The sequence below is a fragment of the Micropterus salmoides genome, unplaced genomic scaffold (genome assembly GCF_014851395.1).
Source record: "Micropterus salmoides isolate LMB-PRFRI ecotype aquatic unplaced genomic scaffold, ASM1485139v1 Ms_hic_scaffold_2122, whole genome shotgun sequence".
Lineage (NCBI taxonomy): Eukaryota > Metazoa > Chordata > Actinopteri > Centrarchiformes > Centrarchidae > Micropterus > Micropterus salmoides.
The window spans coordinates 1-26201 of NW_024041288.1; the positions used below are offsets into that span (position 1 = coordinate 1).

A 26201-nucleotide genomic window follows, 5' to 3' on the forward strand; every position below is an offset into this window, starting at 1 on the left:
ATGCTCTCTTTAAAAATTGTATGACCAAGACCAAAAGTAAAGCTTAACTTGTGTGTGTTCTCCAAGCTCTGATGAAATCCACACCTCCTACCTCAGTGACTGGTAACAAATTTGAATATCCACTGTCAAGAAAACAAAAATAAGCCTAATTTGAATTTGTGAATGTTGTTCAACAATGTTCAAGAAAGCCTAAGGAGTGGGGAAAACTTGTTAGTTGTACTCACCAATTAACTTTTCTCTACTGCCAACAGCTGCACTTCTTTTTGTCTTTTTTTGTCATACATCCTACTACTTGCCTCATAAACAAGTGTGCACTGATGACCACACACACACACCTGCAGTGAAACACACAGGGGGGAGCACCTGTCACAGAAACTGCATCAGAATATCTGCACTGACGGAGATATTTACAGAGCATGTGCTAGTGTGGATGAAAATGTGTGTTTCTCTCTGTGGAGGAGGTTAAATGTTTTTTAACTTCAGATATTTTCCCCCCCGGGACCACTCCGGTGGAGGTCCAGCATTGTGCTCAGGGTGTTACTGTGTGTTTTCAGCAAGTTCAGAGAGGAAACCTTAAAACTTCAAGCTGCTGTTGATCTCCCTCGGGAGGCAAGGGGAGCCGAGGATGCATGTATTAGACACGCACACATATACACTAATACTAGTGTATACACACCCTATGCAGTGTAAAATACACACTCGTACCAACGTCATGCAACAGGGCTCTCAAATGCGCCCTCGTAAAGATCATGATCCAATCTCATAAACAAATATAAATATAAAGCTGTTCATTTACACTCTGTGAAATTTTTATGAAGTGAAAGAGTACTCATGTCATCTATTTACATCTTGGTGGACTACTGGTCTGTGACACACATGTCGAGAATTAATGTGCATCTTACTACTGTAAACTGCTTGATCCCAAATTATCGGTGGAGTTTGACGTAGCTGGACACTTCAGGAAAGTTAATACACACTGTATAAATTAGTTTCTGTTCTCAATAGAAACAAGCAGGTTCAAGGCGTCATAATGTAGTATTTACAGATAATATTAAGCTGCCCATCTGGTTTTGACTAAAGCAACACTTTTTGCAATAAAATCCATGATGTGATAAAGATCATGTTTACTCTCACTGCGCCAGGAGTATATACTCACTGAAGACAGTGTTGAAGTTGAAGCTGAGTCTTAGTGGTTTTGGACAGCGTGAAGTATTCATCTTACATTAAAAAAAAAAAAGACTTAAATCATTGCAGATATTTTAAAAATGAAACTGACATATGTGTTAGCCATTGGATGAGAATTATAGAATGAAATATGTAAGGTATGTCAGCTGCGAAATATTCCTACACAGATATAGAGCCTGCAGGGCCACAGGAGGAGCAATGTGTGGAGCACATTTACTATGTGAGGAATGGTATCAAATTCATTTCCATTCTTTGTGTGTGTAATCCCTGTTTCATAATTGTAAGTAAAGTGTAATTATCGTGTCCTGCATTTCAGCCATTTGCTGTAATTAAATGATTTCAGCTGGTTGACAAAATTAAGTTAAAGGTACCCTGTGGGGTTTTTGACAACCAGCAGCACTGTGGAGCAATGTTTCGATGAGTGGGTCCCCGCTTTGTTTGTAGCATGCACACACTTGAGGACCCACATGTGCGCTGGTGGGGGGGAGGGTTCACCTCATCCCTTTGTTTTCAAGCTGTTTTGCTGTCTGACAGTCGGTGGTGGTGACGCGGCAAACAAACAAGGCAATGCACCAACGAAGGTGTTAAAAAAGAAGAGGGCTAATGCACAAAACAAATCAGCTTCTGCAAAAGTTTCATGAGGAATGAAATGCATTTAACTCTCTACAGGGCGCATTTAAGCCATACATTTGTGTGGTGTAGAGACCACTCTTAAGAAAAGTACTGTAGTTTTAGTTTAGGAACAATCTATTGAGATAATGACAATACAGAACATCAATACTACAATGACAAAAGAAGAGAAGAATAACTTTTGAAACACTTAAATAATTTGTTGTAATGGTCCAAATTGTGCGTGTATATGTACAGTGTGTACATAATGCTTAGAGCAACTGATGTGAAACTGTGACTGTATAAACGACTAAGCTAAACTAAAAGAAATAGCCATTGCCTTGTGTATGATGCTGACATTGGTGTCTTGACACAGATGTCATTACTAACAAGGCAGCACTCAACATTCCTGATACAAAGTGATGCTGGTGATATGTGTGACATGTGGAAATGATGTCCAGTGTCTCTGTTTCTGGAATGTCATCACTCTCATGAGTCCAAGGCTAGTGACCTTAGACCCTTACAATGACAGCAGCGCACTGAGACCACAGATCAAGGAACCTACACTGAAACTGCTTATGTCAAACACAAGAACTCCAGCATTTGGAGACTGGATGTTAAACAGTAACCATAACAGTGCTCGTGTTGGACACTCAAGGTGATGGGTAAAAATGTTGACAAGATGTCATACAGTGGTTCAATGGCGGCCTGTGTGACATATCCAACTCAAGAATGATGGGCAAAGGCTGGAAGATGAAGGAGGAGAGGAAGGGAAAATGGGGCTTTCCTAGCCCCATCTCTGTTCCGCACTATGGGATGCAGAGCACAAGCGAGGAGAGGTTGACAGGACAGGAGAGAGAAAGGTTGGCATGTTGACAGCTGCAATCTCTCTCTCTCTCTCTCTCTCTCTCTCTCTCTCTCTCTCTCTCTCTCTCTCCCACACAAGCATGCATATGTACACGTAAACAGAAGAAGGCCGGCATATAATACAAACTGCACTAACTCCTGTCACAGGTCAGGTGTATCACCTTTTTATCAACTTTTTTCATCATCATTTCTTTTAAAAAACAGTAGGCGCTCTGTCTACACTATCACCTTGACAAGTGAACTTTAAAGTTAGGTTTTTTAGAATGCAAAGTGTGCCAGGAGCTCCCTGAAGAGCATTGTTAAAATATTTTAGCAGAATAATAGTAAAAGTGTACCACAGGAGCTGATGGAGGGCAAAGCCATCAAAACTAAAAGTACACAGAGCCCACTGATTAAAATCAAAACTGCAAAGTACGCTATGGATGATGATAAAGTATGGATGATAAATAAGTAATTTCTGTTGTTTGTGGCTGATAAAAATAAATCCAAAACATGTAATATATATATATCTGAATCAATGAATAGAAATTCTTCCATCTCGTATGTGTATGGGTAAGGTACGGTATATATATATACCGTACCTGGGGCGACAGAGCTTTCACCATTGCAGCCCCCTCCCTATGGAACTCCTTACCCATACACATCCGAGATTTCAGCGACATGGACTCTTTCAAAACTCATCTTTTTAAACTAGCTTTTAACATCAAATAATGTTATATTACACCTGCTGTTGTTTGTTATTTTGTTATTTATATGGTCGCCCCTTGCTCTTATTATTATATATATATATATATATATATATATAAATTTAGAGAGAGAGAGAGAGAGAAAATCTGCAATCTTAATATATCTGCACAAAAAAATTACTGGATCGATAGCCACAGTAACTTTCTATCCTTTTCTCCAAAAAATAAGCAGGTATTTCAGTGGGGGTGCCAGGGGGTTGAGTGAAGTGGCGTACAATAGAATTGAAAATAGACAGAAACTGAATAAGGGGTAGATGGAAAAAAGGAAGCAGGATATGAGTAAGGTTGAAAAGAGGCAGAGCAACAATTCAGTCATCAGACCTTTCCTCTTTAATCTCTAGCCTCCGAGTCCTCTGAGTGTCCAGGCTCAGAGTCACTACATTTTATGGACATCCTAAGCACTAGGGACACATATAGATTAGCCCTCAAGGGCAGTCTCACACTGAGCCCATTGGTACTGAGTGATTATAGATTCAGCTTGACAGTTCTGCCCCTGCTTCAACTAGGGATATCAGTAGAAAGGCACAATGCTGCTGGCTACCTGGCTTCCTAAAGTTACAGTCAAGACTATAGTAAATATTTCAACAAATGCTATCAACGGCATCATGAAGAAACCTTTATTCACTATTTACCCATTTTGCCAATTTTTGTTTGTCAGTAACACCCTGATTTACATTCAGATACAGGTAAAAACTTTTCCCCACTGGAAAAGCTCACTGCAAGCAGTCTTTTACTGTTTGCACTGTGCAGCTCCAGTTTAGGTGTAAAGTAGTTGGAGGGATGGGTGTTCGCTCTTCACTTGTCATTTTATTAGGCCTCAAGCCTGCTTCTGTAACTGCTGGGCCTGTGTCAGTTGCTTCCCATGTGGAAACAAGAGTCTGCAGCCACGCTAGCGGCTCACTGAGGCTGTGCTCAGGCATGGTGGTGCTTTGAGCTAAATGGTAACATCAGCATGCTAACATGCTAATATTTAGCAGGTAATGTTTTCCATGTTCGCTATCTAAGTTGACCTGACAATACACACTACATGTATAGTTAAGGGATCACAAAAGTTATTATTATGCAACTAGCATGCAAAAAATGATACCTTTATAAGGTAAAACAGGAAAACAGTATTATATAGCAAGATAAATACATGGCAAGTATTTTTTTCTGCATTGTATTGACTGTAGTGTCTATTCAAATGTATTGCTCACTTACTTATTCCAATAAAGTTGTATTCTTTTGTTTGTTTTTCTCTTCTCCATGGATGTCAGAATGTAAGGTCTGCAACAGAACAGTGCATCTTAGCTTGAATCAAAGCCATTATTCTTGCTGACACCCATCCTTTGATATTCATTATACTGTATGAACTGCTTTCATAGCGTCTTTCCTAGAAGAAGAAGAAAAGAAGAAGAAACTGTTTCATAATCTTTTTTTATATGAGTGCTTAACAGATTGTCAGACTGACGATACTGAACAGAGTTGGATGTAATTGTCTGTCAGTGGTTACAGCGCAGACTCTGACAGCGGTTCAGTCTTATTAGAAGGCATTTCAGTGACCTTTGCTGATGGAGATGATGAGCCTGTCACCAAAGATGAGTCCATATGGGAGCATGTCACACCAGTCGTGAAAGTAATGACGGCACGCATGCATGCAAATCTTGAATGTTCACTTGCAGCCACATATTTGGATGCGGATACTAATGCATGCACGCACATACTTACCCTCCTCTCAGTGAAATATATTGTTGCTGACAGTGATCAGTCCTGTGCTGGGATGAAAGTGTATTTAAATAAAGTGTGCGACACTCAAACAGCCCCCCTATATAGCATGGTGACGGTAAGACTAGAAGACATGGACACAGCATTGCGGGTAGGTTTCAGTGGATAGTTCAGTAGCTCAGTATGCATGCAGGTAGGTGTTGCTGTGCCAACAGGGACTTAATCAAGTGTCGCTGTGAGTGAGTGCAGGTATATTTATGTGTGCGAACCTATTTGTGTCTGTGTGAGAACATCTTGTTTTGTTGTATAGTGAATAAATCTCAAAGGTCTTTTCTACTGTCAGGGTATTTTATTTAAAGCAAGTTTGACTTTTTGGGAAATGTCTTGTCCATCCCTCCATCCACATTATATTTTTAATCCTTACCAAAAGTGTACAAACTGCCAAGTGCTGTTTTTTAACAGACGAGATGTAAGGGTGTTAATAAGTGAGTTTTAGAGATTCTTCTTGGCAGATTTCTATACCTTTAGACAGAGCCAGGCTGGCGGTCTCCCCCTGTTTTCATGCTATCTTTATGCTATGCTAGGCTAACAGGATGCTGGCTGTAGCTTCATACTTAACATACATAAATGATAGTGGTATCAATCTTCTCATCTAACTCTCTGCAAGAAAATGAAAAGGAATTTGTCCCAAAATGCACATGTGCAAGAACTGGCTTTGAAGTGCAGATATCTCGATACTGTCTTATTGATGACTGGCTCCCTGTGCCATCAATAAGTGAGATTGCAGTTTATGTAGCAAAGTGACCATGACTGCAAGCACAGGGCTGATCTTTTAGACCTGGACCAGTATGATATAGGAATTGACAGATACTCAAACATTCTGAGCTGCTCTGCTCTAGTCCAAGTAGGAAATCCTTTAGTCAGATTTTTTCTACACACAGAAGTAGCTCCTGTACAAGACTTTTCCCTCTGCATTTTTACCCCTTGAGAAACACCTGCAGGATTTTCTGATCAGGTCCTCTTGGATATAAAGCAACAGGGCTTCTGCTGTTGATTCTTCATTTTACAGTTCCTGAATTGGATCTCAGTGAATATTTAGCACATACAGTATTTATCTCAAACACAGCAACACAGCTTTCTTTCACAAAAACCTTGATGACCAATTATTTATTACCAGTATTACCCACTGTAAGGAATAAGATGCAAATAATAGGCAGGTTCAAATGACTGAAATACTTAAGGGTGCAGATTTCCAAACCTACCCCAATTTTATTTCAGTGTTTAGGCATTTCAGCTGTTTCATTCTTTCCAAATTGCTGGCGAAATGAAGTCCAACACTCCGGTCACCCTCCATTACCTTCTAGTCTGCTCTGCTGGGAGTTGTTTGAAACAGTAAAACCTGAGGTTGCAAGTGTAAATGCAGTTTTCAGTGTGCAGATAGAAATTTCATTTCTATTAGTATGTCACTACAGTACCACCCTGCACTCCTCCAGCACCCCTCCCTCAATATTTCTCTGTTGATTGCATTTACTTATTTGGATGTAATGGCCATGGCTTAGAAATATGCTATGCTGCAAGGAAAGCACTCAGCCTGGGTATTTGCTGTTATTATGTTTAACCACTCTGGGTGATTACTTACCTGGCAATTTCATGCGATTTCATACTTAATGCGACATTTTGGGAGAATTGACAAAATCTTTGATGTACACAATGTTAATTTTCTTTTACTCCAAGTAACATCCAATGAAATGAGCGTTCTGGTGGGTGTGGAGCCAGATTTTGGCGGTTCACTGCCAGTCACTCTGTCAAGTAGTCTCTCCAAGAATAATTTGCTGACTGGTGTAAATATCTTCTGCCTGCAATGGCCTTAATGCACATCAGGATTTGTTGGCTTAATTTAGCAGGCTTAAGTGTTTTGGGAGTCAGGGAGGGTAAAAGCTAGAGAAAAACTGTGAGACAATGTCACATTGTTTAGTCGTACAGTATGTTACTTTTATTATGAGCTTGTGATTCTGTATAGGGGAAATTAATCCAATTCAAACTGATCAAATCTACTTTATTGTCACCAACAAACGATCATGTACATACTGTAACTAAAAGAGGAAATTAATCCAGTTCAGTCTGATCAAATGTGGAATGAATTAACAAGAGGGTCAAAAATGTGTCCCCATACAGTTGCTGTTTCCAGTACTGGTTGAAGAGACACCAGCCCTGCATGGATTATCCTCTGGGCTCAGTGGAGACTCAGTCAGACCTAACACAGGTAGACCGCCACACTGAATATTTCCATTCTGATCCAGCCAATTTAACACTCGGTGTATCCCAACAGACAGGGGTCAAAGTAAAGAAGGCAGGCGATCGAAGGTTGTGGGTTTGTGCTTGTCATGGTCTAGCAGCTTCATTTCATCTTTTCCGAAGACATGCTTGCTTGGCCTGGTTATCCGCAGTGTTTGTGTGGCGAGAGAGACCAGTGTCAGGGCACATGAGCTGCATCTCCATGGTGACAACAGAAAGTAGCAGCTAGCATGTGAAAAGAAAGTGTGGCGGTTATTAGTTATTAGAGGCCATTAGGGTTAGGGGTTAGGGTTAGGAAAATACATTTCCTAAGAGGTCAAACATCTAATCAGGTGGGAAGAAGCAATAGGGAGAGATGGGACTGATATCATAGGATGTAGGATTTTTGAACCAATTTCAGACTGCTGCATCTTACAGGACTAGGAAAGGTTTCCAACCCGGCTGTAAGCTACACACAAGATGTTTGCCCAATCTTGATTTAGTGTCATATAAAGCAATAGGTTCATTGGATCTAGTTAGTAGCTGCAATAATCAATTGATCAGAAGACTAAGTGTATGCATAGGGGTCATTTATCCTGACGAAGCCACAGATTCTGCAGTTCCCCTTAGCTCTGCTGACTTCACTGTCTCACTGCTCTCATAGCCTTAGTTTTCCACATCTTTCTAACTCCAACCCCCAAGTTTGTATGTAGTCCAAGTCAAGATTACCCTGGTGACATAACAAGAGTGATTTAAAGCGGTCATATTACGCTTTTTGGCTTTTTCCCTCACCTTTATTGAGTTATATACCTTTTTTTGTGCATGTAATAGTGAAAAGCCCAAAGTCCACCCCAAAGGGACTTCCCATCTCCCACAGAAAACACTGCTCAATGCGTTTGTAGTTTTAGCTAGTAGTTTTAGTTGTAGCCTTTTCTTCCGCTTTGCTGTTCTCGCTAAGCGGTTAGTCCGACATGCCCTCAAAAACACCGGTGGAAAAACACTCTGAGCTGCAGCACACAGTGACAAGACGTCTGCCTGCTGCCTCTCCTCTCCCTTCCAAACATTAGCTACCCTCCAGGCAGTCAATAACACACAGGGTGAAAAGAGGAGCTGCATCAATGTGCAGCATGACAAAAAATATGGTGTATTTTGAAAATGAAACCATGTAAACCTTGTTCTGGTACTACCCCTAAATAAGATTATGAACCAGAAAATGAGCATAATATGACCACTTTAAATTAATTCTGCTGCAGCGTGTCTTAATGATTCATTTTGAATACTCATTAACTTATACACCACTGGTGCAAATTACTTTGCTCACTGTTCAAAATTTTTCTTAAATTATTCCTCAAAGGAAATGTGTCAGTCTATAAACACCACACTTGTGTACTAGTAAACTGCACTCCATACTGCCAGCATTGTTTCTAGAAACATATATTAGAAGAAGCTGTTAGTGTGTTGTAGGGATTCTGTTCTCAAAGGGAACATGAATGTTGGAAATGTATCCAGCACGGCTGACAGTTGTGATTGTTACCAGAACTGTAGGTTTTATAGCTTGCTCTGCTCTGGGCTAATGACCAGTTCCCTTAGACCTCTTGTTGTGCTACACAGCTGCGCTGGTAGTGTAATATTCTTAATGTAGCTGTAAATCCAATTACGGTTCTTTTCAACAATTTGTCAATCACTTCAGTGATGGAAAGTGTAAGAAACGTGGCGCTTGGAGGCCAAAATCTCAATCTGCATCTCTCTCCCTGTTTCTTAATCTCTCTCTGCCTCTGTCAGTCTCTCCAGCTCTGTCCACAAGCAAAAATTAAAATGACTTTCCCTTCTCCTTTATTTTTCCTCCGCTCAGTGATTCAGAGTTTATTTAAAGGCTTAATATTACACACAATTTCACCTTGGAATCACATTATTTCTAATCTTTAATCATGTTACCATAACTGTCGCGCTAACGTGGCAAGCAATTTGTTCTGCATTCCTCCTTTAAATCCACTTGTGTTTGCAGTGGCCATTTGCTAAAGTGTGTTTGGCTGCCGTTTATTACCCCACTGGGTCAAACTGGAGCCAGTTTTTGGCATAGAAAAGTCTGTCAGCCATTGATTCCCCCGTGGGCCCTCTGGAACAGATGCAGAGCAGCAGTAAAAATTGAAACAGTAGTCTGCTACCTCTCATAATTCCATGACAGTGAAATGAAACACTATCTCAAGAAAGCAATCAGACTCTCAAATTACCTTTCTTGGGGGAGCATTGTTTGCAGATCAGCAGAACTGTCCTCGCTCTGTCCCTTTATGTCATTGTATCTCTCTGCCTCTCAGATACTCTATGTGCAGTAATGAGTGGCAGAGTGGCAATGTTGTGTTGATTTATTGCATGGTTGCCCAAATGGAACCTGGATGGAATGTGTCTGTCATTGGGGCGTCGCTTAGATAGAAACACCTGTGATGCCTAGGGACAACTATCTGCTCCATCAGGAATGGGTTTCCGTTTGTGTCATCAGCGCATCTTACACACACACACACACACACACATACACACAAAAGCCCACATCACAACAACACACACACACACAAGAGTTTGTACGAGCACTCAAAACAAAACGTGCACTCTGCACTGACAAAGTCATTCACACAAATTTGCTTGTAATCAGGTGTAGCTGCATATACGGTATACCAGAGCGAGCATATATGCATATATGATTCATGGTGTTAAAACAGTACTTCACTGATTGCATTCATCAAGACCTGAAAACATACTTTCGGTTAAGTTCCCCTTCAACTGTACTCAGGAACGTTTGTTCTCTGACTTCAGCCTTTTTAAGGCACTGCCCCTTTTCCAGGCAATAGATGTACCGGCATATGTGCGGAGGAGCGCTGTCAAATGGATAAACTGAAGTGAAACTCCATCCCAGAGACCAAATTCCCTGCTGTGCTCTCAAAGCAAAAATCTTGATGGACATTTTTATTTGATGTGGTATATACGCTGTGAGTGTAGGTAACTGTAGTATGTACCAAACTCTTTACTGTAGAAGTGTTCCAGGAGCATAATATAGGGAGTGTGTGGACAGAGATAGATGAATGGTTGAATGAGCAGAGTAATGAACAAATAAGAGGTTTTCTCCTTCAACGCCAATGTGCTCAATGGGCTGGAGACAAGAGTGACATTTTAGTCAATGAAATCAAAATCAATTAAGAAAGTAAAAGAACGAAACATGCAATGCAATTTAATACATTTCACCACACCTGTCTATTTTTACAATGCAATATACCCATATGGAAATCTAATATATGTGCGTAAAAATGTCATATATGTAATGTATGTTCATTTGCAGGAATCACATTTATGACATATATTAGAATGCCATATGTCCATATTTAACATTTTATTTGTCAATATCATGTATATTTAATGTATATTTAAAAATGATGTGTCAGTCTTATATATTTAACGTATACTTTAATGAACTACACTTCCATACATGCATTCAACAAAAGATCTGACATACACCATTTGCATATAGATATTGTTCTTCTATGTAACCATTTATGACAGTAATACAAAAGTAAATTTATTAAAAAAGTATGCATGCATGTGTGGTCCCCATGTCACTTATATATAGGATATATTTGACCCATGGGCATTATGTTCATCATGTATACAGAAAATTTATGGAATATTTTATTGGACTTTAACATTTTTAACCCACAGAAAACAAGACGCAAATGTGTACTATGATGCGCAAATATTTCACTATCTACAAATATGTATTTTTACATTTGTGATGTGTAAAATCATATCCACAAAAATACAGAGTGACTTCTATAAACAAAAAAATGTTTTTGCACATTTGCAGCGGAAATCTGTAAAAAAAAATATACACAAATGCTATGGATATTCTTACAACTCATGAGAGGCAATGCCGCTATACATACACCTGCTGGTGTAGCTAATAAACTGCTCTCACATTTACAGATCTCTGTTTACAGACCTCTGTGGTACAGAGTGGACAAAATTCGACACTGAAAGTTCAATTGTATGAAAAAATGTGTAAATATATCCAATAATCATACTGTTAGATACCATCCAGTTTAAAATAAACTCAAATAAACAAATTTGGAACACAATGTGTGGTGCTGATGAAGTTAGAGATGACCAAGATGACCCTGAGAGTCGCTTATAGCCCTGCTGAGTTGTCCTTGACCAAGACACTGTATCGCTGTCCGCATCAAGAGCTGTCCTACAGCTGCTTCCCTTATGGAGATCAATAATGTATCACATGAATCTTTAGTCCACGCACAAGGGCAGAGACCAAGCCGTTCTTGTAATCTATATGCCTCTGAAATGCTGTGACAGTCCGTCCTCCAAGCTCCGGCATTCCTTTGAACCGATATTCCTGGATACTGAACACCTCCACTGGAACATACAGCACTGGGGTTATGTGCCTTGCTCAAGGGCACATAGCCATAAAGTGCCATTAGCTTTTTTCCCAACCCCTCATTTACAGGCTTCATTTTGCATTCAGTGTATTACAGTTACAGTGGCGATAAATACAGGTCAAGGGCAGCTGTGTGAATGTGAAGCAGATTGAGTTAAACTTTCCTGGATAAATAACAGAAACATTGAAATTCATGTCACTTTGTGCACTCTTTTCCTCTGCGGACTAGTTCAGTACAGTTCTTAGTAGGATCGTTGGTGTGTAGCTGGTTTTTGCTAGTGCCATGGCATTGGGGTACACATCGCTGCTAATCGCTGTTCAGGGCACAGACCCAGCTCACTGGCCATGACACCCAGGGTGTGGTGAATCCTATCAGTCCCCAGCAGATCCTGTGGCCTCCGCTTTTCACCGCTACCGTTCTGTATAGTTGGGCTTTCATCCGCGGGGTCAACAAAGCCCTGTCGAGGGGGGTATTAGCTATATAGCTAATCTTTGCAGCACCGTATGATCAAAAAGAGGTTTTCACAATAGCCTATTGTTTGTTCAGGCAATTTTTTCAAATAGGCCAGTATGTAACATGTTTGTTTTGGCAGTTGAAGGCTGGGTGACTTGGCTGGCCAGACTAAAAACTGCAGGCACATACTCAATCCAGGAAACTGTGAAAGTATGACAGAGACAATCACCTCAGCCAAAATTTGTTGTTTAGTTGTGACTGAAAAGAGGTAATGAAACTAGAAAATCTTCCCTTTTCCTTCCCCATCTTTCTACCTCTTCCTCTGTCTGTCTCCCGAACTCCATCCACAGCTGCGCCTGGTGTGATTAATGGCAGCCTTTCATTAGCTTGATCAACCACTTTAGCAGAGATTATTAATCAGATGCTTATTTAAATGTCACCACTGAGCAGCTGAGAGGAAATGAGGCCACTGGGAAATTGAGTTTTTGTGTGTGGGCTGCTTGTGTGTGTGTAAATAATCTGCATGTTTGTGCCCCACACCGATAACCATGAGCTTCATTCATATGCTGTTTTACATACATAGGGCTCAACAGCTGATACTGAAGAGATATTTAGCAATAGCACCTAATACTCAATTCCAAATAAGACATATTTTGTCTCATTAATAAAACATGGTGCTGCGCCATTATGAAGAGCAATACAATACTTATGGGACTGTACACTTACTAGAGATTTACATCTGTTGACAGTTCTGCAATGCTCCGTTTCATTTGTATGTCTAATCAGGACCAACTCATCATTTGTTTCAGAATTTCTTACTAGAACAAATTCCTAATGATTATTTTTGTGTCTGTCTGCCAAACTGAATTACCATCGCTGCACTGCTAGCATTATAAACATGTTTTTGAAGCAATGTGATGAGTAAATTTGAGCTGGCATTTGTAAGCTGCTCATGTTTGCTTCTGGGGACTTTTTCACATTTCACAACTTCTGTAAATTCTGCTCTGCCTCGGTGAATCTCTGTGATTTTGCTAGCAGTTCATATACAGGTGTATACCTACTGTACATTGGTGTGAGTATATGTATTTTCCTGCAGGTCAGGTATGCGTGTTGTAGGATGATGATAACGTTTAGCTCTTTGAGGAGCTCAATATGTGCATAAACAGTGCTGCAGGGCAACTTAAAGTCTGGGGCTTTAAAGTGGGCATTTTCTGTTTTGGAAAGGGTAAACACAGTAAGCCCCAGATGATTATACACTTACTCAAGCTTTATGAAGAGAGGACAGGGTGTGGCCATGTGTGGATGTGCTGTGAATTCAGCTCACTCAGGCAAAAGCATTTATACAATGCAGTGGAGAAAGTGAGCACTATAAAGAAGCTGCGGTGTGATTACAATGGTAGCACATACTGTGGTGACATTTCTATGTGTTCTTACTTTGGCATGTTAGATATGTATTATGGTGTTTATTATTCACCATAGAAACATACAGTGGTCCTTTTAAAGTTCGCGTTCTCCCTGTAATCAAATATTACATAGTGTGACTGAGCTGAGTCATCCAGCTTGTAAATAACAAGGTTAAATCACACGCTGTGGAAAGAGTACACGTAGTGTATATAGCTCATCAATCATTTTATCAATCCATGTAATTGATTGAATCGATTAATGAAGGAGGGCAGCGGAGGAGAGGAGGTGATTGATGGTGGCGGGGATGGAACCCACCTGATTAAAATTCAGGAGCCAAAGTCTAAATAGGTCAAGGGTCGAGAAGCATTTATAGGCGTAGCAGGCTCTTAGTGGGACCTTTTTTACTATGTTAAGAATAGCCTTTACCAAAAGTGTGTGTGTGTGTGTTTGTGGATGTGCCGGCGCACATCATGGCTTGGCCTTGTGATTTCATTGGGTTAAGTGATGCCAAAGCCCAATAATAAATCTCTGGTACAACCAGCACAGATCACCTGAAGGTCACTGTTTCATTAACTGTCCTTCACTTTGATTTCTTGTCCCTTGTTACTGTCTACTTCCCTGCGTGCCTACCTGCTTGCTACACATACCTGAACATCCCATGGAAGGCAACATGGGTAGACATTAATAAAAAGGAAGAAGGCCTGTGGTATAAATAAACATCCTTAAAGGAGTAGTTTGACCTTTGGGAAATACATTTATTCACTTTCTCGACAAGTGTTAGATGAGATGTTTGATACCACTCTCATGTCTGTATGGGAATCTTGAAGCTAGAACCAGAAGATGGTTAGCTTAGGTCAGCTTAGCTTAACATAAATACTGGAAACAGCTAGACTTGCCTTAAGGTAACAATATCTGCCTACCACCAATTCAAAAGCCCACAAAATAACGCATTGAATCTTGTTTGTTTAATCTGTCCAAAAACAAAAATAAAACGACAAGCTGTTGTTATATGGAGGGATATGTGCTAAACTACTTCCTGGTCAAACAGATTAAAAAAGAGATGTAACTCTTCAATTAGTAAGCTGTAGCTCGTTTCCAGACTTAAATCTAAGCTAAGCTAACAGTCTAGCTCTGTTTAGATATGAAAGTGGTGTCAATCTTCTTGTTGAACTCTCAAAAGATCAAACTAAGGATATAACTTTTAGTTGAATTGATTATTCAACTGACAGAAAATAAATCTACAGCTTGTTTGATAATCAGTTAATTGCCAGTCAAGTCAATGTTTTAAGATAGAATGCCAATGAATTTTAGTGGTTTAAAGATATTTTGGGATTTTAATCTGTTGGTTGGACAAGCAAACTGAATATGTGAACTTGAGCTCTGGAAAACTGTGATAGGCATTTTTCACTATTTTCTGACCCTTTGTAGATCAAAATATTAACTGAGTCTAGATAATTTAATCTAGATAATAATTACCAGTGGCTTATGTGCTGTCTCATTCAAATACAGTGTCACATGTGTTCAATGAAACTCATCCCGAGTATCAGACAGTGAAGAAAGAGGGTGGGCCGCTTTGATTCATTTCTGTGGGAACTAACAGTGTAGGAAGTATAGTAGATGTCTGTGTTTTGCTCTTGAAAGACACAAGTCACTTGGCTTCGTTGAAGTATATAACTCACAATCTCTGCAGATGGAGAGAGGCCATGTGGGTGGATTTCTTTGAACTATGCAAGCAAAGCATTACTTTCCCCAAAAGACAACCAGTTCACAACCAGTTAGCTGTCCAAGGCCAAAGGAACCACTTGTATTTTTAAATTGCACTGTATTTCCCCTTTAGCTTTTTATAGATAGGATCATTTGAGCCATAGTTGAAAGCAATTAATCGGGAAGAATTGTGGAGAAAGCCTCAGGAGGAGCTCTTGAGTACCCTCTAAGCACCTCTGCTGACTGCTTTTGTGTTCACATGAACGTTTTACTAAGCGCAAACGAGAGAGGGGTTTTTTGAAGCCTTGCTAAATTTGTTACAAGCATTCAATGGGCTCTTTTTGTTTTCACCATAGGTGGAGGGTCAGGTCTTCTGAGTCCCCACCGGAACACAGCCGAAATCTGGCCAAGAATCTCTCTCCTTTAATTATAGGTTTCATGCAGCAAGTGTCATCATCAAACACACTGAATGCTCATCCTCCCTCCCCCACCGTTTCATGCGCATTCCGATTTTTTTTTTTCATCTGGTGAGCCGTCATTAGGCATGCAGCATTGCCAGGTGTATGGAACTTGCTCCTCAGGTCCGGCGTACACACAGACACACTGAAACTCTGACTCATGTCTAGACAGAAAAATTAGGGCATACATACAGACAAAAAACTGTGACATTTAGGCAAGGTGTTCACGCTGTGCAATCAGACCTCATTTTCCACACTGAGCTCAGTCAGTGGTAGCCATGTCTCGATTTGGCGAGGAACAATCAGATTTAATGTGAAGCCTTTTTTGTGTTTCCTATTTCCGCAGGCTCTGTCCTCAAATGAATGCAGCCCAGAGCTCACGGCATATCTTTGAAAGCACAACTGCTCTGTCGCTAGGCTGGAATAAAATGGAATCAGCAGGAATGCATTTAATATTGTGGAGTTTTTTATTTCAAACACAATGCCATGTGTCATAGCATGATGTCATGCAGTGCCATTATAGTGGAGTATGATTATCCTGTGACTACTTTAATAGTTTTCATCGCTATTTCATCATTTTATCTTCTTGAAAACTAAGACAGAACTATTTGCAATAGGTTCTGAGCAAGTGACAGAAAGGCATAACAATAAAAAGAATTTGGTTTTTCTTAGCTAAAGTGAGTTCTGATTTCAAGCTAGTGGATCTGAAATTCGGTAGTAAGTGGTGACTGAGTATGGTGGGTAAAACACACAAACGCCCCTGCAAGAGTGCACACAAACACAGAAATGATGGTGTGGAAGAACAGCAGAGATTGTTCAAGAGTCAATTTCTGTCTGGTGTGAAGTCATCTGAGGAGTGATATTTAATCTTGGGGGATAAGAGACGAGACTGTGATGTTTCACTAGTAAGATGAGGTAACATACCTCGCCGAGGCCAGGCTTGTTGATGTAATTTATTGCAACATTATACAGAAAAAAACATTTGTAAACCTTTTTGCTTCAAGCTGACTTTCAAAACTTTAGCAGGCATGTCCCTGATCTTATTTAGCTCACAAAATGCATGGCCTCAGCTTGGCTTTAGTAAAGTTTGTATTCTCATTGTGTGAAACTATGGTTTAGGATTAGATTCACAGTCCCCAACGGTCTGCTCAAAAAGTTTCTGAAACCACTTTAAATGTTTATTCACTTCCATTTATCTGTGTTTAGTGTCACTTCTGTTTTATTCTGATACTGCAAAAGGGAACAAATATAAGACCTGAACTTATTTGGTGAGCTCAGAGGTGTTTTTACGCATATTTAGTATGTCAGTCCAAAAAACATTATCCCTGTTGTATCCTTATTGAGACATACAGTGCAGTCGATCCTGTAAGTCAACAGTGACGTGACACTGACCTTATTGTCATATGCCTGTAACCGAACCGGCTTCCCCCAGAAAACGACAACTGTCCTGGTTTCAAACAATACCAATGGTTTTCACGGCTACTTTGTCATAGACAGTTTATCTGGTCTTACTATACTAAACCTAATTAAACCAAATTACTGTCAAAGTTGCTGGGGGAAAAAAACAACAGCTGCATACTCTACCGATCAGCATGTGGAATAAAACCGCGAGAGAACATCTATAGCACAAGAGTTTGAGCTTGATCCTCTAATTGCCAGTAAATTTGGTTGATTCCATATTTTGACTAATATAGCTATAATGAGGGCTTTTTACATAATTTTAGAAGAGTGGGGATAGTGTGGTGAGCCGTATTTGCCTAGCATATGAGCAATTTAGAGATGTTTTTTGGTCATAAATAAGGGTCCATTTAATGCACTGTACTTCCAGAGACTTTACATATTACATATGGAGTAGACTACACACAGATACTTAAATTACTGTTATGAATATTGGTTTAATTAATGGTTTAATAACTCCATTAAATGCACAGTAAATGTAAAACATGTCAAATTGTGGGAAAACAGTTTAGCCATGCTAGCACCAACACTTGCCATTACATTTGGTACAGACATTCATGCTTGCTTAAGATCAATTTGAAAAACTTCGTGATCCTTTGAACTTTTCCTCTAAAACAGCAATACCCAAAGGGTGGTGCGCGCACCCTGGTGGTGCGTGAGTGTGTGACAGGAAAAATGTAATGGTGGTGTAGTAGTGTAATAACTACAACAATTATTTTTTTGTGGAATTTTCTGCCACTGTTACTTTTTAAAGTAGTAAATATATAACGTTACATCGCAATCAGTGAAAAGACACAGCAGACAGATGCATGCTGTGTTTAAGCGCAGTGAGTATGTAAGGGGAGAGCAACTGATTTAAAAGGCGTCACTTTCAAGAGTGTCATTGAGTGAAACCCAGTAGCTGTGACTTGGGGCATGTTCAGTAGTGACAAAAACAGGGACAATGCACTGCTTGTCATCATCATCATAAAAACAGATCTTCAGATTTTGATTTTTATTCAGTAATATCGGCTGTCTTCTCTTCAACTCACAAAGTGTTGAAAGTGTTGATAGGCTATTATTCACGACGTGGAATCAATCAGATGCTGCGGGCTACGGTATATATATATATACCAAGAGAGAGCGACGGTTTGCTCTAGAGCCACCCAATACTTTTATTTATGCCTACATTCTTCAAAAACACATAATGTGGGTTTACAGCTAACTAGCTATGTTGTTAGCATTCTAACAAGCAACTAAACACACAACTAAAATGGTGAACTTGGTTACTTACTTAACATCAATGTGGTAAGATTGTCTTTGTGAGCATGTTACCATCAAAGTACAGCTTCACAGAGGTGTTAGCATGGATTTTCATGCTTAATTGTTTTGCTAATTTATGCTAGTTTTGAGTTGATGAGAGAAATCAGAGCAAGAGGTACTGGATGGAGAAGGGGCCGGGTTTTATCAAAGGCTTAAATATTGTCTTTCAAAAACATCTTTAGTTTCTCCTAATGCGAATGGTCTGGTTGGAGTTTATCCAGCAGTTTGTACATTATTTTGTTCCGTCTTTGCTTCATTTTCGTCTTCGTCCAAATTGTTTTCTTCCGGTTTGTGAGATTAATAGGATTTTTATAGGATAGGAGGATTTTCGGAAAATGTGTTGTGCAAAGATGTCTTCAAATGGTGCAACAATCATGCATAAGTGAAGGATCCAAAGAAGAATCTCATACTCAGGAGCTAATGACCTTTGACCACAAGTTTTGAACTGTTTGTGGGCACGACAGGAGATGACATGGGTGGCAGCTAGCATGCCATTAGCTTTCTTCTAGGTGACTGCAAAGAAGAGAGAGTAGCAAAGCATTTAAGGATGCCAAAATAATTTAGGAGTGAGGGCAGCAATTTGTTGTTATCTCTGCAAGACGTTCCTCAGTATGTTATTACCTGGTTGTTTTTGCCTGTGTGAGGAGCCTGACTTTATAATCATGTATTAAAAATGAATCCCCCCCTCTTCTGCTCTCTCCTCAGATCCGGACTTTGCAGACTTGGGAGTACCCCCACCGCTGCCCTGTAGGTATACTCCTTCACTCTTGCTTTCTGCCTCTATTTCTTCCTTTCTTTTTTTTGTCTTTGTTTCACTTATTTTCTCATTTACTCTCTCTCAGTGCTCTATTTTTTCTCTCAATAAATGTACACTGTGGTTCCTCCATTTAAACTTGAGGCCTAGTTGTTCAAAGTATGTACATGTGTGTACCTGTGTAGTATTTGTGTGTCTATGTGTGTTTGCTTGAACCGCACGTGTGTATATGAGTGCACGTGTGTGTTTATGCATATGCGTGTGTTTCAGCCTGTCAGTATGACATGGTTGGTCCAGAAGGTATCGTTGAGTCCCTTCAGATCACCAGAGACGGGAAGGCTGGCGCCGCCGAGGCCGTCGACTGTAAATGGTACATCCGTGCTCCGCCGCGCTCCAAGGTTAGTGACATAAGCTACGCTCCCATCCAACTGTGAATTAGATTTACTGCCAAATTTGAAATGAAATGTCACATGAAATAAAATGGAAATTAAATTGTGTTCCTATCAACTGGGTTGATGACAGAAAAACGCAGTTACTTCAGACAACAAAAGACAAAAAATACATGCTGCAAGATCATGTTCATTGTTCTCATTCCTTGAAGCTGAAAATTTAACTTCAGCTTCAAGACTCTATTGAGATAGATAGAGTATTATTTCTTATTAATTTGCTGTTTCCATTTAGCATTCCTTCATACATGCAGATCAGGGGTTGCATCAGGAATTTCTGATAATGCATGTGGGTTTGTCTGCAGCTGTCAGCAGTATCCCAATGTGAACGTTTGTGGTTGCAGGGGGACTTTTTCCCCTACTAGGGTCAGACAGATAGGCAGAAGGGTTTACTTGGGGTCAGGCCATTTTTTTAAATCAGCAAGCTGTTGCCAGGAGGAATAGAGGGATGGAAGGAGATAGAGAAAGAGAGCGAGGGAAACACAGAGAGAGGGAAGGAGCGTTAGTGCTGATAAAATAGTGTTGCCATGCAGTTTGACCCTAAGGCCTGCTACACCCTGTATTTGTTTTCTCTGCCAGTGTTCTCCACGCTGCCCTGCATGCATATACAAATACTGACATACATCCATACACATAAACATGCACACCTTTGCTTCATTATCTAACACAAACTAGACATGCTTCCTTATCTACCAGAGGTACCCGTGCTGCATTAATGCTACAGGATTAAAAGTTTCCCGAGGGTAGAGCAGCAATGCAGGAAAAGGCCACATTTTACAGCTATAACTCCATATGGCATAATCATATACGCACATATACAGGCCAGCCCATGACTGCAGTAAATCTAATGCTGAAACAGTGTTGGCCGTCTTCTGGGTGCATTTGACTTAACAGAATAAGGCCACGTTTCTACTTTGACTTTTATGGTTAGAACAATTCATTCAAGTATTATGAGGCCTGCTTGTCTTGAGGATTTAAAAGGTCCGGTCAAATTTATTATACTGTAATTCGAAATGGTGAGCTAAAATAGACCATTTAGATATATAAAACTTAGATTAGAAAAGCCTCCTTTAACCATAATACCTACAAGTAAATGCAAAAATGGAAGTATGTTTAAAATAGTGACCTTTTTATTACGTGGGGTTCAGTTATCACTGTGTGTGCATTCTCCCGTTACTCCCAGGAGTAAGATAAGGCAGCTGCAATGTCAGCTTAACTTCTCTTAGCTTCACTATTTGTTTCACTAATTCAGTGCCAGTTAATGTTACGAGATGTTATCCTTCCATTTTTGTGGCCACCATGGAGTCACACAGTCCATAAGCTTTGTTTGATCCCTGATGAAAACTGGGATATGAGTTCATAGTACTTTTTCATGCAGGTTTTTCACTCAGTGCTGCAGGCTTTTGTGCTGTACACACAAATTGGCTTATGATATGACTGATAATGGTGCGACTTTGATTCATGGCCACAGCAGTTGCTTGGCTCTTATCTGACATATTCTTCGAGGTCGCATACTCTTTGCTATTGCCCTTGTTTCCCTTCAGCAATGCCCTTCAGATTCAGCTACTTTAAGCCCCAAGGCCACAGGAACTATTAGACTGCATCATCCACCTACAGCCATTCTCTTCATCATCAGCACTCATGTGGAGCCATACAATAAGTAACACTGAAATCGGTATTAGGAGGGACCCTGGCGGCTACGGTCGATTCAAAAAAGCAGCATTGATTCCCCAATCCCTCTACGTGGAGTGCACAAGTCAGCCAGTACATTGTGGCAACAGCACCAAAGAGGACCATAAGTCAATTTTGCGTATGTCGCATGCGTGCCTCAGTATGTGTGTGCGTGTGTGAGGCGAAAGGTATGTGCATGAAAGAGCTGCAGAGTGAGCAAGCCTGGCAGTATGATGTATTTGACTTGGTCTGAATCGGTGTCATATTTCGCCCTGCAGGAGTGTCTCACAAGGCAAGTCATGGCCCAAAGGCTGACAGTCATTGGTACTGATGGACAAGGCGACAAATAACATTTTTAGCACATATGTATCGCCAGTCACACAGTCCCGTAGCTCTCACCAGCATCATCACTGTTCACACTCAGTTACACATGAAATATGTAAAACTTAACTGTGTTTCTTACTTCCTCTCTCTTTTTAAAAAAGCACACGCATGCTCACATGTTACTGCAGCGAAGGAGATGCAGAGGATGCCACCTCCACATCACTGTGTATGTGCATGCGTGAAGTTGCGCTGCGGCTTTCATTTCCCTATGCTGATACAGTGCTGCACTGTACCCAGTGTGCCAGAAACAGCAGAGATAATGACATCCTATACCGGAGGCTCTAATTAGACTGCACCGGAGCACTCCAGAGAGAAGGGAGGAGAGGGGAACAGAGGAGAAGGAAAAATGGGAAAGGAGGGGATAAGGGAAAGATATACTTAATAATGCATTTTGTCTGAGATCTAAATGTATAGGGATGAAGTTTAGGGGTGAGGTGGCAGATGGCAGACAGAGGGGGATGGCTTGAAACGTAAGGAAAGGAGAGAGTGACTGAAAGATATACCTGCAAGTAAGCAATAATGACCATGTGTTGTTGCCAGAAGTGACAGCACTGCACCAATTTTAATGCCATAATGTGATTGCTTTACACCACCATGTGTCATTTTCATTTCAGCTTTTCCTATAAATAGATTTTACAGAAATTACCTCGAAAAAAACATTAATTAGCTTGTATTGGTGTCCAGAGTAACGTAAAAAAGCGAGCCTGTGCCACAGTATCACCTTTTACATACGTGTATGCGATACAAACCTAACTAGAGTGTAAATTATGAAGGCTAAAGAGATAATTGATGCTTCAATGAAAAGAATTGGATACTTACTTTTGCAAAATAACAACTCTTGTTTACTGTGGTCTGTGTTTTACTTGTAACATTTCTTCTTCTTAGTTTTTCTGTTTGGACAGCTGTCCAAATTCAGCTGACAGCTGTTGGTTGTAGACGAATATTTTCTATGTTGACTCATAACAGTTACTGCATTTTCCTCATTTGTGGCCTGTCTGAATCCCACCACACCTGCCTGCGCTGTCTGACACCTTCTGTATCTTTTCATAAAGCTATTGGCCAAAATATGGACATTCATTCTGACTATAATGAACAGCACGGACTCTGTTACAGGCCCCTTTTAGCAACAGTGGGAAGATATTCTCCCTCAGTCAGTGATGGATTCTGCGTCATCATTGGGTGCTGTAGAATCAATGAAGAGGCAGGCCGTTTTCCTGTTGGAGCCAATCTCTCTTCTTACAAATTGGTGATTCTGTCTATCTGATCCATTGCCGTCATTTGGCTTTGTAATGCCATCTGCACTCAGATTTGTCTTCATCATTGGTCATTTAGAAGAGTTCTGCAACAAAAGCTGTAGAAAAACAACATGAGAAGCTTTTATTTATGTATCTGTTTTGTTTGTGCATGTCTCTCACTCATAATGAGGCCTTCTAGTCACATTCATCTACCAGACATTGATTTTGTGAATGAAAAGGTTGAGCAAAGATATCACAGGAATTGCAGTTATTATTTTTTCAACTGTCAACTCAGCAGGAGGTATTTGAGTGAAAAGTAAACGACTGCAGGCTGTGATACCATTTACACCATTTCATGCAGTAAAAATTATACATTTTTGAAGACCATAAGGCTGCCATCTTTTACAGTATAAAAGGGGGTGTGTGGCAGCATAGTGTAGGCTAAAGGCTTTTTTCTTTTATCACTGTGTTGCCCCCCTCCGCCAAACAACAATAATTGAAAACACTTTCAGGTTTAGCCTGCAACTTCAGCACTTACAACGGTAGCCATGTCCAGAAGCTACATTTCTGTCTTTGTTGTACTTGTGTTTCAGGTCTTACAATTCACATTGGCAATGAATCAACAGTAGTTGGAATTTTAGATACAATAATGTTTCTGTATTGGGCCAAATAAATAGATTCAGTGAGCTGTTCTGTTTTTTAAGATATAGTGCTAGATTGGTGTACTTCGCAAAAATGCAAATCTCTCCTATTGCTTCTATTGCAACGCAACCCCCATTCTACTTAAACCATCCAGGAAACTAGACCTGTGGAGGAAAAAACCATAAGCTGTAGCTTTAACATGAGGAATTCAGCAGGAATGTGTCATACACTTTAGGAATGAGTAACAAATGCAACTCAGTTGACTAACTCTTTATGTTTAGTCTGTTATGACCCGGCTCGTCTTGGAGAGCAGTAACATATAATTGAGATTGGAAATGAGGTGGAATGCGACAACTGGAAGGTTCTGTTTAAAGTGTAGCAAACCTAAATTTAGTTATGCATTTTAATAAATTTATGAGAATTGATACCCAATTATGAATTTTAATATTCATAAAATCAAACTTTATTCCTCGTTAAGGGCACCACCGGAGTTGTTATAAACCTAGAGTCTCTGGACCTCTAGGTAGTTTTGAATAATTATACAATTAGTACTAGTGATCAGTTAGTTAATAATAACTTTCAATCAATTATCTTAAATCAATCAGTCAGTCTCATATCTAAAGGGTCAATTCTCTTGGCAGGGACGTAGAAATAGGCAACACACACAGTTCTTGATTATATTACAGTGAATTTATTCTCTAACTAATGTGATAAAAAAGATGGTTGAATACAGGGAAAATAAACAATTGCTGAACAATGAGAAATGGAGGTTCGATTGTGGGAAGCATTTGACTCATATGGCATAGAAAAACTAATGAAAGTAAGCTAATGCTATGAGTTTAGGAGTTAAAAGGGAAATCTCTGACCAATGTGTGTTAAGTCTTACTGCTTGTCGACAGCCTGCTTTGGCCTGTTGCTGGTCCCACTAGCTGCCCGATCCTGGCTTTTTGCTAGGGATTCTCCAGGGTTCTCCGTGTCTGATTGAAAACGCCTCCTCTGTCTGGCAATTCAGCTGTTTTCAGGTTTCCTTCGTTGTAGCTGGCGAGACCACGTGGCTTGGTCTGACTTCGGTGAAGTTGGCTCAACGAGAAAGGCTTAAAAATAGAACTTGGTCGTTCCTGAATTAGTCCAGTGTAACTTAACGGACTGATAACTTTAACAAAACAAAAGAAAGAAAGAAAATAAAACAAACTGAGGGGCAGATCGATGTCGCGGCACTTCGCGTGTGTAGCTTCAAGCGAACAAAGGACTGGCCGAACTCTTAGGGCGTTGCCTGGCAAGGCACGCCGGACGCGTGCAGAAGCGTCCAGAGAGAGCCGAGGAGAAGAGCGGAGAGAGAAGAGCGCGAGAATGTCGCGTGTTGCTCTTTTGTTGCCTGGGGCGTGGTTCCCCAGGGGGCGTTTCAGGTTTCCCAAGGGACTGCCTTTCTAAACTTAAGGTCTAAAAGAAAATATATCTATTTGCGCGTATTATATACAAATATTTTCCACAATCGAACCTCAATGGTCAAACGGTTGTACTGTTCTAAGTTAAGCATTTGGTAACAGGAAACAATTGTCACATTATTGGTCAGGATATTTATACATTTAACAGCATTTCCAACGAGGGTATGTAATACTTATTTCATCCACTTGGGGGAGCTCAGGTTACCTGAGGAAAGCTTAGATTAATCCAAGATCATCTCTCCTTAGGAACTGGGGAATATTGTTGATTCATCCTTAAATTCAAGCTGGCGGTTAAGAGTATAGTAAAACATTCCTTTGTCATCATTTCTAAAGGAATTCTGTAGGAAAGTATTATGAACAAGCATTGATTACATTAGATGGAGTGTCTTGCTGAAAATAAAAACACTGCAAAAGTAACTTTCTTTTCAGCACTAATATCAACAACAGATAGCAACATGTTAACATAACTACTCAAATAGAGGCAAACGTAATCAAGTAACTAAAGATTTAATTAAACTTAATTAAATGCTTTGAGTCTTTGGAGACTGCAGTCTTTGGTTATTTAAAGTTCGGCTGTCCTGGATTATGTCACACTTAGGTGAGACAAGGAGTATCCCTTTGATGGGATAATAAAACAAAGAGCAAGGACAGTTGCCACGGAAACATGTGTTGGGGGCCAGTTTTGATAGGCTGTTCAGGGAAATGCTAATCGCTGGTTTGTGTCCCTTTGTCAGTTTAACAGTCAGGCCCCGCGTTATCAGCTTCGGAATCAAAAGGTGCCAGTTTTATGGTCTGGGATAGCACTTAGAGAAAGCAACTTTGACCCCCCTGCTCCTCTGTGGGAGAAAAAAGGAATTTGTAGTAGTTCCAAATTTATTCAATACAAAATGCACAAATCCACACCGTTGTTCACTACAAAAGTCAGGTGTTTAATTAACCATGGACAGTGCCTGCACAGGAAATACAACAGAAAGAGGCTATATGGGTGTTGACAAACAACCGTTAAGTAAAACAAAAGAGGTTCTTA

The 26201-nt window shown here is 40.2% G+C and overlaps 1 protein-coding gene across 1 annotated transcript in view; it reads left to right on the forward strand.

Moving 5' to 3' along the window:
- The first annotated feature begins 2526 nt into the window (after positions 1-2526).
- The window catches only part of LOC119916722 (neuropilin and tolloid-like protein 1), a 30015-nt gene continuing 6340 nt past the window's right edge, over positions 2527-26201 (forward strand). The window contains exons 1-4 of the mRNA XM_038736705.1: positions 2527-2657; positions 13368-13372; positions 19303-19344; positions 19622-19749. Coding sequence (XP_038592633.1) covers positions 2527-2657; positions 13368-13372; positions 19303-19344; positions 19622-19749 — 306 coding nt within the window. The remainder of the gene's footprint in view (positions 2658-13367; positions 13373-19302; positions 19345-19621; positions 19750-26201) is intronic.